Here is a 19,844-nt window from a genome sequence, read left to right as displayed (position 1 = left end):
AGTGAGGTTCATTTCTGGGCTTCAGGGCTGGTTCAATATTTGCAAGTCAATCAATGTGATACACCATATGAGTAGATAGGATAAGAACCATATGATCCTTAAAATAGATGCAGAAAAAGCATTTAACAAAATACAGCATCATTTCTTGATAAAAACCCTCAAGGAAGTAGGGGTAGAAGGAACATACTTCAATATCATAAAAGCCATATATGAAAGGCCCACAGCTAATATCATGCTCAATGGGGAAAAACTGAGAGATTTCCCCTAAGATCAGGAACACGACAGGGATGTCCACTCTCACCACTGCTCTTCAACATACTGCTGGAAGTCCTAGCTGGAGCAATCAGACAACAAAAAAGAAATAAAAGGTATCCAAATTGGCAAGGAAGAAGTCAAACTTTCACTCTTTGCAGATGACATGATACTCTACATGGAAAACCTGAAAGACTCCGCCAAAAAACTGTTAGAGCTGATCCATGAATTCAGCAAAGGCACAGGATATAAAATCAATATATAGAAGTTTATACACCAATAATGAAGTAGCAGAAAGAGAAACCAAGGAATCTATCCCATTTACAATTGCACCTAAACCATAAAATACTTAGGAATAAACCTAACCAAAGAGGTAAAGATCTGTCTGATGAAAACTATAGAAAGCTTATGAAAGAAATTGAAGAAGACACAAAGAAATGGCAAAACATTTTACGCTCGTGGATTGGAGAAACAAATATTGTTAAAATGTCAATACTATGCAAAGCAATTGACACATTCAATGGAATTCTTATCAAAATTCTTCACAGAGCTAGAAAAAAAAATCCTAAAATTTGTATAAAATCACAAAAGACCCTGAAAAGAAAAGTAATCTTGAAAAAGAAAACCAAAGCTGGAGGCATCACAATTCCGGACTTTAAGCTGTATTATAAAGTGTAATCATCAAGCAAGTAAGGTATTGGCACAAAAACAAGACACATAGATCAATGGAATATAATAGAGAACCCAGAAATGGACCCACAAATATATGGCCAACTAATTTTTGACAAGGTAGGAAAATGTGTTTTTTTTAAGTTTACTTATTTATTTTGAGAGAGAGAGAGATAGAGATTGAGAGAGAGATTGAGAGAGTGAGCGCAGGAGAGTGGAAGAGAGGGAGAGAGAGAATCTCAACAGACTCCATGCTGTGAGCACAGAGCCAGAAGCAGTCTCAATCTCACAAACAGTGAGATTATGACCTGAGCCGAAACCAAGAGTCAGAAGCTTAATCAACTTAGCCACCCAGGTGCCTCAAGGATGACCTGTACTTTAAATTTCTCTTTGACTTTCATGTAAACCCTGATTCAAAGCCACTTTATCATGCATAGCCCAGGCTGTGAACTACAACTTGAACTGGACTTGGACTTTGACCTTATTGTAATGTTGACCCTGATGTGAAGTTTAGTTTGATTTGTCTTTTTAACTGATCTTAGTCTTGAACTTGGCCCAGACTTTGAATCTGAGCTTGAATTTTACTTTGATCTTGACCTTGACACTAAATCAGATTTACTTTTTGCTCCTGATTATAATCCATACTATGTGTTGCCCAAGTCCTCCTGTCTTTCACCTTTAACATGACCTTAGCACATTGAAATCTGCCTTTACCTCGACCCTGGTTTAGACCACATTCTGACCCAGATTATCATCCAGACCTTCTAAATATAAATTTGATTTTAACCCCGATCTTGACTTTGAATTGGAACTTAACCTTGACTTTTGATCCTGAACTTGAATTTTATCATGATTTTGTTCATAATTCAGACCACCACCTGTTTCAGACTCTCATGTATAGGTCTACTCCAGAATATGAACTTGAAATTGACCTTGATATTAACCTTGAACTATGTCTAGGTCTTAACACATGACCTTAACCTTAACCTTATACTTGACCTTGATGCTGACCTCAATGAAAATCTGTCCCTAATATGTTAATCAAGTTTCACTTCAAACACAAACTTGACCCCTTGATCCTTAACCCATAAGGACTTTGACCTTAAAGTGACCATGAAATTGACCTTGACCTTGATTCAGTTCCTCATCGGGTTCCTGATTGTTGTTCAAGGTAATATCTAGATCAAACTACGAATTTGACCTTGATCTAGACCTTGTCCATGATTCACACCCAATTCTTTGTCTAATCATCGAGGACATGTGTAGCCATGATTGTGAACTTAAATACAGATCCTCCTCAGTTTATGATGGGGTTACATCCCAATAAACCCATTTTAAGTCAAACATAAGTGAAAAATGCATCGAATACACCTAACCTATCAAACATCAGAGTTTAATCGTTTCCCACAAAGCCTATTAGATAACAAAGTATTGACTATCTCCTATAATTTCAATACTCTTCTGAAAGTGACAAACAGAATGGCTGTAAGGATAGTAATTGTTAGCCCCCACAATTGCTTGGCTGACAGAGAGTTGCAGCTGTTGCTAACTGCCCCACATCACCAGAGAGCATCATACCATACCAATAGCCCAGTAAAAGATCAAAACTCAAAATGTGAAGTACGGTTTCCATTGAATGCAGATTGTTTTCACATCACTGTAAAGTTGAAAAATCAGAAGTCAAATTGTCATACATCAGGGATGATCTGTATGTTCCTGGTCTTGGAACTGATCTTGACCTTAACTATAAATTGACCTTAAACTTGATACTGATGTTGAATTTGACCTTGACTTTCACCTTGATTCAAATCCTCATCGTCTTCCTGTCTATTGTCCAGACCATATCTACATCTGTGAATTAAGTTGGATCTAAACAACCATGACTTTGACCAAGGAATTGACTTTATCTTTCTGCCTGATTCAGGCCCTTGACACTAGTAGCCAGAGCATGTACAGCTTTGGGATGTGAGGTTTAACCGAACCTTGAGTTTGGCTTCAATCTTAAATTTATATTCACCTTGACCCACTTCCTGCCCCTTACTCTTATCAAAACTCCATAGATAAAATTAACCCAGCTACTAACTTCAGTCCCATAGCTGAATTCATCCCAACTAAGATATTCAGCTCCACAACCAGATTTATACCCAATAATTCCTCAGCTTTGTGTGTGGATTTAATCCTGATGGCCACTTCAACACTGTAGCCAGATTCAGCCAGATGTTGACCTCAGTACTGGAGCTGCAGCAGGACTGTCCTTATGAGAACCACCTGGATTTATCCCTGATGGTGCCCTCAGTTCTGCAGCTGGGTTCATCACCTATGATGACCTTACCCCATAGGAAAATTCATCCCAGATGCTGACTTCAGCCCCGCATTAGGGATCATTTCCAATGATAACCTTACCTCATCTGGATTCATCTCTGATGATGATCTCAGACCTGCACATGGATACATCTGTGATGATTTCAATGTGAAAGCTGTATTCAATCCTCATGTTTACCTCCTCTGTACAGAAAAATTCCTCCCTAATGTTGACCTCAACCTGGCAGAAAAATTCATCCCATAAATTTCCCTCATTCTAGCAAGAGGGTATATACCTGGTGATGTCCTCAGTCAAGGAACTATATGCATCTCCAGTGACCTGTCTCACACATGTCTTCATCCAAGATGACATGAATAAGTAAATACCTATTTCACCATATGAAGATAATAATCCTCAACCCAAATCATGGCTAAAGTTGTTATGATGAGTGAATAAGAAACAGGAAGTAAACATCTATTTTAAAAAGTGAGGACATTCTGGGGCAGTGCTTCTCAAATGTAAGAGTGCATCAGAACAACATGGGGCTTGTTAAACCCACCTTGCTGACCCCACCCCAAGACAGGCTGACTGGCAGGCCCAGGGGAAGGAGGATTAACAACTTCCATGTCTAACAAGTTTCCCTGACTTTGATGCTTCTCTGCTAGAGACCACAGTTTGAGAAATAGACACTAGAGAAATGCCAGAGGTATTTGTTACTTACAGACCCCAAGTCTCATGGTTGCATTAACTACCTTTAAAGACACAAAAGGCCAAGTACAATATAATCTATGTTTTATTTTATACTTTTGTGATCACTAAAATCTAAACAGAAGTTTGGATTCAACATAAAAAAAGAAAAAGAAAAAGAAAAAGGGCGACAGGATTAAATACCAAGAGCAGATGACAAGGGTATGCAAGGAAGGGCTGTCCTGGGAAGGGTTGCACATTTGCAGGCACATCAGCAAAATAGCCCATGAAGCTTGGATCTAGTCAGCCTGTGGGTAAGCCACAGCACAGTCCTGAGGTATAGGCACAGAAAGTGTTTCCTTCCTGCTCCTTCCGAGTACAGGCTGTGTGGACACAGAACACTGCCCACACATCCCCCCAGTGCACTGGACATGCCTCTTCCTTCAGCGTCTTCAGGCCAGAGTCCCCTGCTCTCCACACACACACATGCACTTATTTGCACTCACCCAGCACATGAGTACACACTCAAGCCCAGGAGCATGCAGTCACATGTACACAAACACTGCCTCTGATTTCAGGTCTCCTTCACCTTTACAGGCTCAGCTTCCAACTCCAGAGTCAAGATGTGTGAGTGTCCCTGGAAGACTGACAAAGGGTCACTGCAGAATCAGGGTGTTAACCATCCTTCCTGAGGACCTAGTCAGGGAGAAACTGTATTCTGTACCCTGCTGGTGGGAAGGAAAATTCTACTGAGCAAATATGGCTGCCTGGGCTCATTAGGGAGGCCCGGATGCTGGGTCTGAGATGCCATCCAGCCCTGCTTCACTCCTCAATAACCAGTTGATAAGGAAGCAGAGTGTCAGGAGGCCAGTCCCTAGCAGGTCCCCCAGCCCTGTGAGGTAGGGGATGCAGTGGCTGTCTGGATCCAGAGCCTGGTGCCACGTGAGCCGAACCATTACTTCTGCCAGGTACAGCAGAATTGTCACCTGTCATAAGAGCAAGCAGACACAAAAGATGACAACTAAGTCAGAAAGCCAAATGTCACCAAGAAACACTAGATTTCAAAGGCAGATACTAAGGTAGACATGTCAACCCCAGGGAGTCAACCCCATGTCAACCCCAGCTGGACTTCCTCCAGCTTCTCTTGGGGTCAATGCCTAGCTCTGAGCTCATGCAGAGGCCAGAAAGTCCACCCTCATCCACACTTGCCTAGTCCCCCTCCTGTCGTCAGGACCTGCTTGCAGCATCCTGAGGTGGCAGACAGATCGTCTCTGCTACACAGGCTCCTCTCACCTTCCTTAGAAACTCAAGACACAGACTTCAGATAGGGTTCCCTAGAGGGCCTCACTTGAGCAGTTTTGGAGAGTAACCCTTCCCTGGAAGCACCACAGTGCTGGTCTCACTTCAGAGCTCCTCAGTGTCTTGTGACAGGCTGACCACAGCCCCTCTGTCCCCCTCGGGACAGTTTCTCAAAGTACCCCGCCCTATCCTTCATGATCAGGGACATGCTGCAATTGCAAATGCTCTAACTCAGAGGATTTGAAAACATCAGTCCCTAGTTCTAGCATTGCCTTCCTAGAACGGTGCCCATCAAGGCCCACTGTTATCCTTGTGGACACCCTAGGCCCACCAGGGGCATCCGACAACTAGTCTGGGCAGATAGTCTGCTGAGTACTAGCCACAGGCAGGCACCAGCCTAACCTTTCATCATGCCCTTATCACCACCCAGCACTGACTAAAAGTCCTTGCATGTGTTTTAGCAACATCCCAGCAGGGACCTGGCCCCTGCCCACCCTGTCTGTGATGAATGATGTGCATGGCCCAGTTCATCAGCCAGAACCACACATCAGCTTGCTTCACGGCAACTTGCTGTATCTTCAGGACCATCCTCTGATCTCCTGGTGATAATTGAGCAGTGTGCTATATGCAGTATGGATGGTGCCTTGTGGGAAGTGGAGATTAACGAGTGTGCAGTGTAAAGTGTGTCATGTGCAGTGTGCTGTGTGTACTGTGGAGCATGCTGCTTGCAGTATGAAATGTGCCCTGTGCAGTATGCAATGTGGAATGCATGCAATGCAGTGTGGTGTGAGTTCTGTGTCTGGTCCACACCCTTGAGCTTGAATATGTTGATTCTTGGAAGATGGGGGCCATGCCCTGCCATGTCCAGGAACCCCCCAACCTCACCCCCTCAGCATCTTTCTCAGCTCAGGGAGATAAATCTTGCTGGATGACGAAGCACTAAATGCTGCTTTGATGCTACTAACAGTCATCCTTACCTGCAACAGACTTGCTAGCAGATAGAACACCACAAACATCTTACTTTGTGGGACCAAATGGCCTTCCACCAAGTAAATGATATAGAAGAAAATCAGATGGCCCGGAACCACCAAGGAGAGCAGGACTCGAGCTGATACGGAATTAATTTCTGGAAAAGACAACCATAGAGGTGTGTGTGACTTGACAGGCAGCAGGGACCACCTCGGCATGTTTAGTTTCCCGTGAGGCATCCGCATTCATTTATCTACTACACGAGTGTTTCCTGAGCACCTACTATACTGCAGGCATGTTCTAGCAGATGAGGATATAGCTCTGTCCCTTCCTTCAAGGAACTGACATTTTAGGGAAGAGAAAAAAAAAAACAGACTTGAGTAGCAGAAGCAAACAAGAAAGGTCATTTCAAAGGGTGACCAGTGCTAGGAAGCATGGGTCTTTGTTTTAGAGAACCAGGTGTGTACTAGCAAGATGAGTTACTGGATACTAAAAGCTCTCTCGAGAAGAGGACAACTAGGCTGAGACACGCATCTGGAGGAGAGTATTCTGGGCAGAGAAAAGAGGATTTGCAAGGGGCTGAAGGTAGAAGAGAGCTCTGGAATGTGGGGGGAATGAAGGCTCAGCATGTGAAGTCTGATCCAGGGAGGGCTGGCACACTCATAGGGGGCCTCAGACAGCCCCTTCCTCACGCTAAGCCTGAGAGATCCATTCAGCACATTCTCTTTTGGCTTCAGCCCTCCAGGAATCTGAGACTCTGCAAGAAGTGTGACTTCCCCGCCCCAACCACACACACTTTTAAGAGCGTCACGTGTAAACGCAAATGACTCTTCAAACAGAAATAGTTTCAGTAAAAAGCCTCCATTTGCCTCTGAGTTAATATATTTCATCAAATTCCTAAGAAAGAGGGGGGAATCATATAGCTTAGAAGCCAAAAACACTACCATAAAATAATATGTAGAGAGGGTGAGAAAACACAAGAGCTCCAAAGTCTATTCGTGATGAAAAATTAGACAAGGTATGAGAAGATTCTTTTAAAAAAATAAAAAGTAGGGGCGCCTGGGTGGCTCAGTTGGTTAAGCGGCCGACTTCGGCTCAGGTCATGAGTTCAAGCCCCATGTCGGGCTCTGTGCTGCCAGCTCAGAACCTGGAGCCTGTTTCAGATTCTGTGTCTTCCTCTCTCTGACCCTCCCCTGTTCATGCTCTGTCTCTCCCTGTCTCAAAAATAAATAAAATGTTAAAAAAATTTAAAAAAATTAAAAAAGAACAAGTAGAAGCAAAATAAATAATTACTAATGGCAGCTGGCACTAAAACTCAAGACAATCTTGAGAGTAAGAATTCAGTAAAATATTTAGGTGCTGCTATACATTGGATGTTTGTCTGTATCCCCCTTGCTTTCACCACCCAGATCCCCATGTTGTAACTTAACCCTGAGTGTGATGGTATTTGGAGGTGATTAAGTCATAAGGGTAGGGTACAGCACTCACGTATGGCATTAGTGCTTATAACTTATAAGCTATAAGAGACTTCAGAAAGCCTCTTCACCTTTTCCGTCATGTGAGCACATAGTGAGAAGACAGCTGTGAAGGAGGAACAGGCCATCACCACAGAATTTGCTAGTGCCTTGATCTTGAACTTCCACCCACCACAACTATAGAAAACAAGTTTCTTGTGGTTATGAGCCAATCATTTTATACTTGCATTATAGCAGTCTGAACCAGGAAAGGTACAAAAATACAGAAATTGAAATAGATTTTCCAAACACAAGTGACAAATCAGAAAATATAATAGGTACAATCCATCAAATGCACTATTAGGTAGTTACCCAAAGGATACAAAAAAAAAGATCCAAAGGGGTACATGCACCCAAATGTTTATAGCAACATTATCAACAACAGCCAAACTACAAAGAGAGCCCAAATGTCCATAGACTGGATGGATGAAGATGTGGTATGTATATATACATATGTATACACACACACACACACACACACACACACACCCATATGTGTGTATATATATATATATATATATATATGTATATGTATATGTATATATGTATATGTATATACATATATATATATACACATATGGGTGTGTGTGTGTGTGTGTGTGTTTTCATATATATACACACACAGTGGATTATTCAGCCATCAAAAATGAAATCTTGCCATTTATAATGATGTGGATGGAGCTAGAATGTATTATGCTAAACAAAATAAGTCAGTCAGAGAAAGACAAATACCATACAATTTCACTCATATGTGGAATGTAAGAAACAATACAGATGAACATATGGGAAGGGGGTGTGGAAAGAGAAGACAGGGAGACAAAGCATAAGAGACTCTTAATGACAGAGAACAAACTGAGGGTTGCTGGAGGCAAGGGGGGTGGGGGTATGGGCTAAATGAGAGATGGGTATTAAGGAGGGCACTTGTTGTGATGAGTACTGGGTGCTGTATGTAAATGGTGAATCACTGAATTCTACTCCTGAAACCAACATTGCATTGATGTTAACTAAAATTAAAATTAAAGAAAAAAAAGATAAAATGTGGTTCCCAGTACTAGAAAAAATAACAGGAATTTCCACGTTAAGACAAGATGGGGTAGACACATTTCTTCCTAATCCTCTCACTAAATCCAACTAAAAATGCTGGACATTATATATAAAATAAACATAAGATTTTAAAAGGTGGAGAGAAAAAGTGGCTGGCCAGGGACCTCAGGATTCAACAAACAACACAGAGGTAAGTTACCTGAGTTGTTTTTGGTGTTTTGGTGGGTGGTGCTGGTTTATTTCATATATCCCAGACAGGATGCTGGAGAAGTCAGCAAGCCAGAAATGTCAATCAATGGGCAAGATTCAAAAGAAAAGACTCAACAAAAGCCTGCTCTGTCTAGCCAAAGTTCCAGAAGAGGGACAGCCTAGCAAAGCACAGAACTTCTAGACAACAGCTGCTCTATTCCAGACAAACACCACAGGAAAGACTGCAGCCCCACTTTCATCAGCAAAGACCAAGTGGGGAGCCTGGACTCTGACCTAATCTATGTGGAATGTTGTGCTCACCCCTTCTGGCTGACGTGGGATAAGAGAAGAGTAAGTGGTACTCTGCCTGGTGGTAATGAGCTCCCCACTTCATGTTGATGAAGGCCATGTGAGGAGCAGTAATAAGGCATCCCTCTCCCTCTCGGACAAGGTGGGATCAGAAGAACACAGACTCCCTGCCAGTCCACCAGCAATGAGGTGCTCCTCTTCGCCCAGTGTGTGAATAGAGATAGGGGAATCCTGGGCTTCCAGCCCTACCTGGCAGTAAGCAAGCAATGCATTATTCCCTTTCCTTCAGTGGTGCACTGTCAGCGGAGGTGCCTAAAAAAGGCTTAAATAAGATCCAGAATTTAATAACCTATACCCCAAATGCCTGGGGTTTAATCTAAAATCACTTCTTACAAAAGAAATCTCCTATAACCAGTAAAGAAATAGAATTAGTAATCAAAAATATCCCAAAAAAACCAAGAGTCCAGGGCTGGGTAACTTTCCAAGGGAATTCTACCAAACATTTAAAGAGTTAACACCTATTCTTTTGAAGCTGTTCCAAAAATTAGAAATGGAAGGAAAGCTTCCAAACTCATTCTAGGAAGTCAGTGTTACCTTGATTTCAAAACCAGACCAAGACCCAATGAAAAAAGGAGAACTCCAGACCAATTTCCCTGATGAACACCGATGTGAAATTACTCAACAGGAAACTGACCAACCAGATACAATACATTAAAAGAATTGTTCACCACGACCAAGTGGGATATATAAGCAGGATGCAGGGCTGGTTCAATATCTGCAAAACAATCAATGTGATATATCACGTTAGTAAAAGAAAGGACAAGAACCACATGATCCTCTCGATAGATGCAGAGAAAGCATTTGACAAAATACAGCATCATTTCTTGATAAAAACCGTCAAGAATGTAGGGATAAGAGGATCGTACCTCAAGATCATAAAAAGCCATACGTGATATCATCCTTAATGGGGAAAAACTGAGAGCTTACCCCTAAGGTCAGGAACATGACAGGGATGTCTACTCTCGCCACTGTTACTCAATATAGTATTAAAAGTCAGCCTCAGCAATCAGACAACACAAAGGAGTAAAAGGCATCCAAATTGACAAGGAGGAAGCCAAACTTTTCACTCTTCGCAGATGACATGATACTCTATATGGAAAACACAAAAGATTCCACCAAAAAACTGCTAGAACTGATCCATGAATTCAGCAAAGTTGCAGGATATAAAATCAATGCACAGAAATCAGTTGCATTCCTATACACCAACAATGAAGCAACAGAAAGAGAAGATCAAGGAATTGATCCCATTTACAGTTGGACCAAAAACCATAAAATACCTAGGAATAAATCTAACCAAAGAGGTGAAAAATCTATACACTGAAAACTATAGGAAGCTTATGAAAGAAATTGAAGACACAAAAAAATGGAAAAATATTCCTTGCTCCTGGATTGCAAGAACACATATTATTAAAATGTCAATACTACCCAAAGCAATCTACATATTCAATACAATGCTTATCAAAATAACACCAGCATTCTTCATAGAGTTAGAATACACAATCCTAAAATTTGTATGGAATGGTAAAAGACCCCAAATAGCCAAAGATATCCTGAAAAAGAAAACCAAATCTGGAGGCATCACAATTCTGGACTTCAAGCTGTATTACAAAGCTGTAATCATCAAGACAGTACGGAAATCGCACAAAACCAGACATTCAGATCAATGGAATAGATTAGAGAACCCAGAAATGGACTCACAAACATATGGCCATTTAATCATTGACAAAGCAGGAAAGAAAATCCAATGGAATAAAGACAGTCTCTTCAGCAATTATGCTGAGAAAACTGGACAGCAACATGCAGAAAAATGAACCTGGATCATTTACTTATACCATACACAAAAATAAACTCAAATGGATGAAAGACCTAAGTATAAGACAGGAGGCCATCAAAATCCTCGAGGAGAAAGCAGGGAAACACCTCCTTCACCTTGGCTGCAGCAACTTCTTACTCAACACATATCCAGAGGCAAGAGAAATAAAAGAAAAAATGAACTATTGGGACCTCATCAAGATAAAAAGCGTCTGCACAGCAAAAGAAACAATTAGCAAAACTAAAAGGCAACCAACAGAATGGGAGAAGATATTTGCAAACGACATATCAGATAATGGGTTAGCATCCAAAATCTATAAAGAATTTATCAAACTCAACACCCAAAAAACAAACAATCCAGTGAAGAAATGGGCAAAAGACATGAATAGACATTTCTCCAAAGAAGACATCCAGATGGCCAACTGACACATGAAAAAAGGCTCAACACCACTCATCATCAGAGAAATACAAATTAAAACCACAATGAGATACCACCTGACACCTGTCAGAATGGCTAACATTAACAATTCAGGCCACAACAGATGTTGGCAAAGATGCAGAGAAAGAGGATCTCTTTTGCACTGCTGGTAGGAATGCAAACTGGTGAGCCACTCTGGAAACAGTATGGAGGTTCCTCAAAAAATTAAAAATAGAACTACTGGGTGACTCAGCAATTATACTACTAGGTATTTATCCAAGGGATACAGGTATGCTGTTTCAAAGGGGCACATGCACCCCAATGTTTATAGCAGCACTAACAACAATAGCCAAAGTATGGAAAAAGCCCAAATGTATGATGGATGAATGGATAAAGAACATGTGGTATATATACACAATGGAGTATTACTCAGCAATCAAAAAGAATGAAATTTTGCCATTTGCAACTATATGAATGGAACTAGAGGGTATTATACTAAGTGAAATTAGTCAGCCAGAGAAAGACAAATATCATATGACTTCACTCATATGAGGAACTTAAGACACAAAACAGATGAGCAAAAGGGAAGGGAAGCAAAAATAATATAAAAACAAGGAGGGGAAGAAAACATAAGAGACAAATACCGAGAACAAACTGAGGGTTGCTGGAGGGGTTGTGGCTGGGGGGATGGACTAAATGGGTAAGGGGCTCAATGAAAGGAATGAATAGCAGAATGGAGAGGACAGAAGAAAAATCTGTGAACTTGAAGGGAAAAACTATGGAAATTAGCCTATCTGAACAAGAGAGGGTAAAATAGGCTGGCACGGGGTAATTGAACAGAGACTCAGGGGCTTATGGGACTAGAACAAACGATCTATCATTCATGTCATCAGAGTCCTAAGGGAAAAGCAGAAGAGAGTGGGATTGAAAGTGTATTTGAAGAAATAATGGCTTACAATTTCCAAAATTTGAAAAAATTTAAATCTATTTTTTCAAGGAGGTGAATGGACCTCAAATGTGGAAAATCCCTAAGAAATAGACATCAAAGTATATCATAACTCATAGTGTAAAACGTAAAGTAAAATTCTTGAAATAAACAAAAGACAAATGACACCTTATGTATACAATAAAAACAATTCAAATGACAGTAATTTCTCATCAGAAGGAAGTGGCACTTTTTCAAATGCTGAAAAGTGAAAAAATACAATACTATATTGAATACTGAAAAAATATAATACGAGATTTTTTGCATTTATGTAAATTTTTTCTAATTCTATTTTACTTCCATCATTTTAGTCTACTACAGTGTATTCACTTTATCAAATTTTCAAATGATTTCTTTTTTCCTTTTTTTATTTTTTTATTTTTTTTATTTTTTATTTTTTTATTTTTTAATTTTATTTTATTTTAAGTGGCATTTTTAAAAAATTTTATATATGAAATTTATTGTCAAATTGGTTTCCATACAACACCCAGTGCTCATCCCAAGAGGTGCCCTCCTCAATACCCATCACCCACCCTCCCCTCCCTCCCCCCCCCATCAACCCTCAGTTTGTTCTCAGTTTTTAACAGTCTCTTATGCTTTGGCTCTCTCCCACTCTAACCTCTTTTTTTTTTTTCCTTCCCCTCCCCCATGGGTTTCTGTTAAGTTTCTCAGGATCCACATAAGAGTGAAACCATATGGTATCTGTCTTTCTCTGTATGGCTTATTTCACTTAGCATCACACTCTCCAGTTCCATCCACGTTGCTACAAAAGGCATATTTCATTTTCTCTCATTGCCACGTAGTATTCCATTGTGTATATAAACCACAATGTCTTTATCCATTCATCAGTTGATGGACATTTAGGCTCTTTCCATAATTTGGCTATTGTTGAGAGTGCTGCTATGAACATTGGGGTACAAGTGCCCCTATGCATCAGTACTCCTGTATCCCTTGGATAAATTCCTAGCAGTGCTATTGCTGGGTCATAGGGTAGGTCTATTTTTAATTTTCTGAGGAACCTCCACACTGCTTTCCAGAGCGGCTGCACCAATTTGCATTCCCACCAACAGTGCAAGAGGGTTCCCGTTTCTCCACATCCTCGCCAGCATCTATAGTCTCCTGATTTGTTCATTTTGGCCACTCTGACTGGCGTGAGGTGATATCTGAGTGTGGTTTTGATTTGTATTTCCCTGATGAGGAGCGACACTGAACATCTTTTCATGTGCCTGTTGGCCATCCGGATGTCTTCTTTAGAGAAGTGTCTATTCATGTTTTCTGCCCATTTCTTCACTGGGTTATTTGCTTTTCGGGTGTGGAGTTTGGTGAGCTCTTTATAGATTTTGGATACTAGCCCTTTGTCCGATATGTCATTTGCAAATATCTTTTCCCATTCCGTTGGTTGCCTTTTAGTTTTGTTGGTTGTTTCCTTTGCTGTGCAGAAGCTTTTTATCTTCATAAGGTCCCAGTAATTCATTTCTGCTTTTAATTCCCTTGCCTTTGGGGATGTGTCGAGTAAGAGATTGCTACGGCTGAGGTCAGAGAGGTCTTTTCCTGCTTTCTCCTCTAGGGTTTTGATGATTTCCTGTCTCACATACAGGTCCTTTATCCATTTTGAGTTTATTTTTATGAATAGTGTGAGAAAGTGGTCTAGTTTCAACCTTCTGCATGTTGCTGTCCAGTTCTCCCAGCACCATTTGTTAAAGAGACTGTCTTTTTTCCATTGGATGTTCTTTCCTGCTTTGTCAAAGATGAGTTGGCCATACGTTTGTGGGTCTAGTTCTGGGGTTTCTATTCTATTCCATTGGTCTATGTGTCTGTTTTTGTGCCAATACCATGCTGTCTTGATGATTACAGCTTTGTAGTAGAGGCTAAAGTCTGGGATTGTGATGCCTCCCGCTTTGGTCTTCTTCTTCAAAATGACTTTGGCTATTCGGGGCCTTTTGTGTTTCCATATGAATTTTAGGATTGCTTGTTGTAGTTTCGAGAAGAATGCTGGTGCAATTTTGATTGGGATTGCATTGAATGTGTAGATAGCTTTGGGTAGTATTGACATTTTGACAATATTTATTCTTCCAATCCATGAGCAGGGAATGTCTTTCCATTTCTTTAAATCTTCTTCAATTTCCTTCATAAGCTTTCTATACTTTTCAGCATACAGATCCTTTACATCTTTGGTTAGATTTGTCCCTAGGTATTTTAGGCTTCTTGGTGCAATTGTGAATGGGATCAGTTTATTTGTCTTTCTGTTGCTTCATTGTTAGTGTATAAGAATGCAACTGATTTCTGTACATTGATTTTGTATCCTGCAACTTTGCTGAATTCATGTATCAGTTCTAGCAGACTTTTGGTGTAGTCTATCGGACTTTCCATGTATAATATCATGTCATCTGCAAAAAGCGAAAGCTTGACTTCATCTTTGCCAATTTGGATGCCTTTGATTTCCTTTTGTTGTCTGATTGCTGATGCTACAACTTCCAGCACTATGTTAAACAACAGCGGTGAGAGTGGGCATCCTTGTCGTGTTCCTGATCTCAGGGAGAAAGCTCTCAGTTTTTCCCCGTTGAGGATGATGTTAGCTGTGGGCTTTTCATAAGTGGCTTTTATGATCTTTAAGTATGTTCCTTCTATCCCGACTTTCTCAAGGGTTTTTATTAAGAAAGGGTGCTGGATTTTGTCAAAGGCCTTTTCTGCATCGATTGACAGGTTCATATGGTTCTTCTCTTTTTTTTTGTTAATGTGATGTATCACGTTGATTGATTTGCAAATGTTGAACCAGCCCTGCATCCCAGGAATGAATCCCACTTGATCATGGTGAATAATTCTTTTTACATGCCGTTGAATTCGATTTGCTAGTATCTTATTGAGAAGTTTTGCATCCATATTCATCAGGGATATTGGCCTGTAGTTCTCTTTTTTTACTGGGTCTCTGTCTGGTTTAGGAATCAAAGTAATACTGGCTTCATAGAATGAGTCTGGAAGTTTTCCTTCCCTTTCTACTTCTTGCAATAGCTTGAGAAGGATAGGTATTATCTCTGCTTTAAACGTCTGGTAGAACTCCCCTGGGAAGCCATCTGGTCCTGGACTCTTATTTGTTGGGAGATTTTTGATAACCGATTCAATTTCTTCACTGGTTATGGGTCTGTTCAAGCTTTCTATTTCCTCCTGATTGAGTTTTGGAAGTGTGTGGGTGTTTAGGAATTGTCCATTTCTTCCAGGTTGTCCAATTTGTTGGCATATAATTTTTCATAGTATTCCCTGATAATTGTTTGTATCTCTGAGGGATTGGTTGTAATAATTCCATTTTCATTCATGATTTTATCTATTTGGGTCATCTCCCTTTTCTTTTTGAGAAGCCTGGCTAGAGGTTTGTCAATTTTGTTTATTTTTTCAAAAAACCAACTCTTGGTTTCGTTGATCTGCTCTACAGTTTTTTTAGATTCTATATTGTTTGTTTCTGCTCTGATCTTTATTATTTCTCTTCTTCTGCTGGGTTTAGGCTGTCTTTGCTGTTCTGCTTCTATTTCCTTTAGGTGTGCTGTTAGATTTTGTATGTGGGATTTTTCTTGTTTCTTGAGATAGGCCTGGATTGCAATGTATTTTCCTCTCAGGACTGCCTTCACTGCGTCCCAAAGCGTTTGGATTGTTGTATTTTCATTTTCATTTGTTTCCATATAATTTTTTATTTCTTCTCTAATTGCCTGGTTGACCCACTCATTTGTTAGTAGGGTGTTCTTTAACCTCCATGCTTTTGGAGGTTTTCCAGACTTTTTCCTGTGGTTGATTTCAAGCTTCATAGCATTGTGCTCTGAAAGTACACATGGTATAATTTCAATTCTTGCAAACTTATGAAGGGCTGTTTTGTGACCCAGTATATGATCTATTTTGGAGAATGTTCCATGTGCACTCGAGAAGAAAGTATATTCTGTTGCTTTGGGATGCAGAGTTCTAAATATATCTGTCAAGCCCATCTGATCCAATGTATCATTCAGGGCCCTTATTTCTTTTGACCATGTGTGTAGATGATCTATCCATTTCTGTAAGTGGAGTGTTAAAGTCCCCTGCAATTACCACATTCTTATCAATAAGGTTGCTTATGTTTGTTAGTATATTTTTTATATATTTGGGGGCTCCCATATTCGGCTCATAGACATTTATAATCGTTAGCTCTTCCTGATGGATAGACCCTGTAATTATTATAAAATGCCCTTCTTCATGTCTTGTTACAGCCTTTAATTTAAAGTCTAGTTTGTCTGATATAAGTATGGGTACTCCAGCTTTCTTTTGACTTCCAGTAGCCTGATAAATAGTTCTCCATCCCCTCAGCAATCTACATATTCAATGCAATCCCGATCAAAATAACACCAGCTTTCTTAACAGAGCTAAAACAAATAATCCTAAAATTTGTATGGAACCAGAAAAGACCATGAATAGTCAAAGCAATCTTGAAAATGAAAACCAAAGCAGGTGGCATCACAATCCCAGACTTTAAGCTATACTACAAAGCTGTAATCATCAAGACAGTATGGTACTGGCACAAGAACAGACCCTCGGATCAATGGAACAGAATAGAGAACCCAGAAATGAACCCACAAATATATGGCCAACTAATCTTTGACAAAGCAGTAAAGAATATCCAATGGAATAAAGATAATCTTTTCAGCAAGTGGTGCTGGGCAAACTGGACAGCAACATGAGAAAAATGAACCTGGACCACTTTCTTACACCACACACAAAAATAAACTCAAAATGGATGAAAGACCTCAATGTAAGACAGGAAGCCACCAAAATCCTCCAGGAGAAAGCAGGCAAAAATCTCTTTCATCTTGCCCGCAGCAACTTCTTACTCAAAACGTCTCCAGAGGCAAGGGAAACAAAAGCAAAAATGAACTACTGGGACCTCATCAAGATAAAAAGCTTGTGCACAGCGAAGGAAACAATCAGCAAAACTAAAAGGCAACCGACAGAATGGGAGAAGATATTTGCAAATGACATATCAGATAAAGGGTTAGTATCCAAAATCTACAAAGTACTTATCAAACTCAACACCCAAAAAACAAATAATACAGTGAAGAAATGGGCAAAAGACATGAATAGACACTTTTCCAAGGAAGACAAACTGATGGCCAACTAACACATGAAAAAAGTCTCAACACCACTCATCATTAGGGAAATCCAAACCAAAACCACAATGAGATACCACCTGACACCTGTCAGAATGGCTAACATTAACAACTCAGGCCACAACAGATGTTGGCAAGGATGTGGAGAAAGAGGGTCTCTTTTGCATTGTTGGTGGCAATGCAAGCTTCTGCAGCCACTCTAGGAAACAGTATGGAGGTTCCTCAAAAAACTAAAAATAGAACTATGCTAAGACCCAGCAATTGCACTACTAGGCATTTATCCAAGGGATATAGGTGTGCTGTTTCGAAGGGACACATGCACCCCATGTTTATAGCAGCACTATCATCAATAGCCAAAGTATGGAAAGAGCCCAAATGTCCATTGATGGATGAATGGATAAAGAAAATGTGGCATATATATACAATGGAGTATTATTCAGCAATCACAAAGAATGAAATCTTGCCATTCCACTATGTGGATAGAACTGGAGGGTATTATTCTAAGTGAAATTAGTCAGAGAAAGACAAAAATCATATGACTTCACTCATATGAGGACTTCAAGTGACAAAACAGATGAACATAAGGGAAGGGAAACAAAAATAATAAAAAACAGGGAGGGGGACAAAACAGAAGAGACTCATAAATATGGAGAACAAACTGAGGGTTGATCGAGGGGTTGTGGGAAGGGGGATGGGCTAAATGCATAAGGGGCATTAAGGAATCTACTCCTGAAATCATTGTTTCACTATATGCTAATTTGGATGTAAATTTTAAAAAATAAATATAAAATTAAAAAAAATAAACAAAGAAACAAACCCTAAAAACCATACCACAATATGTAGTCAAGAGCTCCATTTTTGGTGTGTTTATCTGCTCTTCTGTTTGTTTGTTTTTGCTTTTAGAGAGGGAGAGAGTACTGTGGGCAGAGGGAGGGAGGAAGAGGGGGAGAGGGAGAGTGGGAGAGAGGGAGAGAGAGAGAGAGAGAGAGACTTTCCCATGACCTTGGGGTCATGACCTAAGCCAAAAATAAAAAGTTGGGACGATCAACCAACTGAGCCACGCTGGCTCCCTGTATCTGCTCTTCTGGACCATGTATATACATGGGGACAAGACTCAGCTTTCCCTGACTCATTACAATAATGTGACATCTAGTACCTGGCAGACCTTCAATGAATATTTGAATGTTTGAATATTTAAATGAATGAATGAATGAATCAATCAATCAATCAACTAAAGGCAAGGGTGGGAATCAGGTCTCTGGGAGAAGGACTCATGACCTTGAAGATGATCTCTGCTGAAGTCAGCACTGGCCTTAGACCTCTGTTGCTACAGACACCAGATTCCACTAATGGTAAATTTTACTTGTTGAAAGAAATGGCCATGTGGCTTCCAGAAGATACCAGACTCACCTGAGGTGCAGAAAGTGGAGCATGGATTAGGCCAGTATTGTTTCATCCAGAGGGGTAGGACACCAGGTGTGCTCCACATGTGCAGGTAGGTGGAGATCCGGCTGGTCTGAATTGCCACCAGATTGCCACCAACACCTGGGAGGAGAAAAAGAATGTGGTTTCCCCCTTTTTATGCCAGTCTCTCAGTTCTGGCCCTTATTTTAAGTCTACTTCCTCCAGAAGCCTCCCTTGATTGATGTAGCACTTGGTCTCTTTTCCTTCCCTCCCACTTTACAACAGATTTTAAGGGTAAGCAAGGGTAAACTGCAAGCAAGGGTAAACTCGACCTTGTGAGTTTAGTGCCAGGGTAGTAACTGTATCACCTTGACAGCTACCTCATATGGTGAAGGAAATGTGACTGGCAAAGTAGGTTTACAATACAGATTTGTCAAGTAGAGGGAGGGAGGGAGAGTGATGGAAAGGTCTATGGGAAGATATTTTGATAAGGACCTCAAGGCCGTGGGAAGTGACAGGGATCAGATTACAGACTGGAACATCTGAGAAAATGAAAAGATTTTTTCACCTAAGGTGGAAAGGAGATGGAAGAGAAGGTGGGCAACAGCAGCAAGGGAAGAGGGGATAGCATATGCAACAGGCCTGGGGCTTATGGCTGAGACTCTCAGCTTCCACAGAGAATGGACCATGCCAAGATGACAAAGGCCATGCTGAGCTGTCTTTGCAGGGACAGGATTACAGGCTGACAGAGAAGAGCGCCTGTTCAGGACCATCTTCTTTAGAGAGTGGGAAGGCTGCCTCCATCCTGTTT

At 40.6% G+C, this 19,844-nt stretch overlaps 1 protein-coding gene across 2 annotated transcripts in view; it reads right to left on the bottom strand.

Annotated features, from left to right (window-relative positions):
• Positions 1-3,998: 3,998 nt before the first annotated feature.
• The window catches only part of LOC125160637 (solute carrier family 41 member 3-like), a 96,462-nt gene continuing 80,616 nt past the window's right edge, over positions 3,999-19,844 (bottom strand). For both annotated transcript variants that reach the window (XM_047849777.1, XM_047849778.1), the window contains exons 9-11: positions 19,040-19,174; positions 6,187-6,335; positions 3,999-4,896 (exon numbers count right to left, since the gene is read on the bottom strand). In XM_047849777.1, the coding sequence (XP_047705733.1) occupies positions 4,687-4,896; positions 6,187-6,335; positions 19,040-19,174 (494 nt within the window). In that variant the 3' untranslated portion in view covers positions 3,999-4,686. The remainder of the gene's footprint in view (positions 4,897-6,186; positions 6,336-19,039; positions 19,175-19,844) is intronic.

The sequence above is a fragment of the Prionailurus viverrinus genome, chromosome A2, assembly GCF_022837055.1.
Source record: "Prionailurus viverrinus isolate Anna chromosome A2, UM_Priviv_1.0, whole genome shotgun sequence".
Taxonomy (NCBI): domain Eukaryota; kingdom Metazoa; phylum Chordata; class Mammalia; order Carnivora; family Felidae; genus Prionailurus; species Prionailurus viverrinus.
Note: the sequence above shows the minus strand (reverse complement) of the source record. Positions and strands in the feature narration are given on the sequence as shown.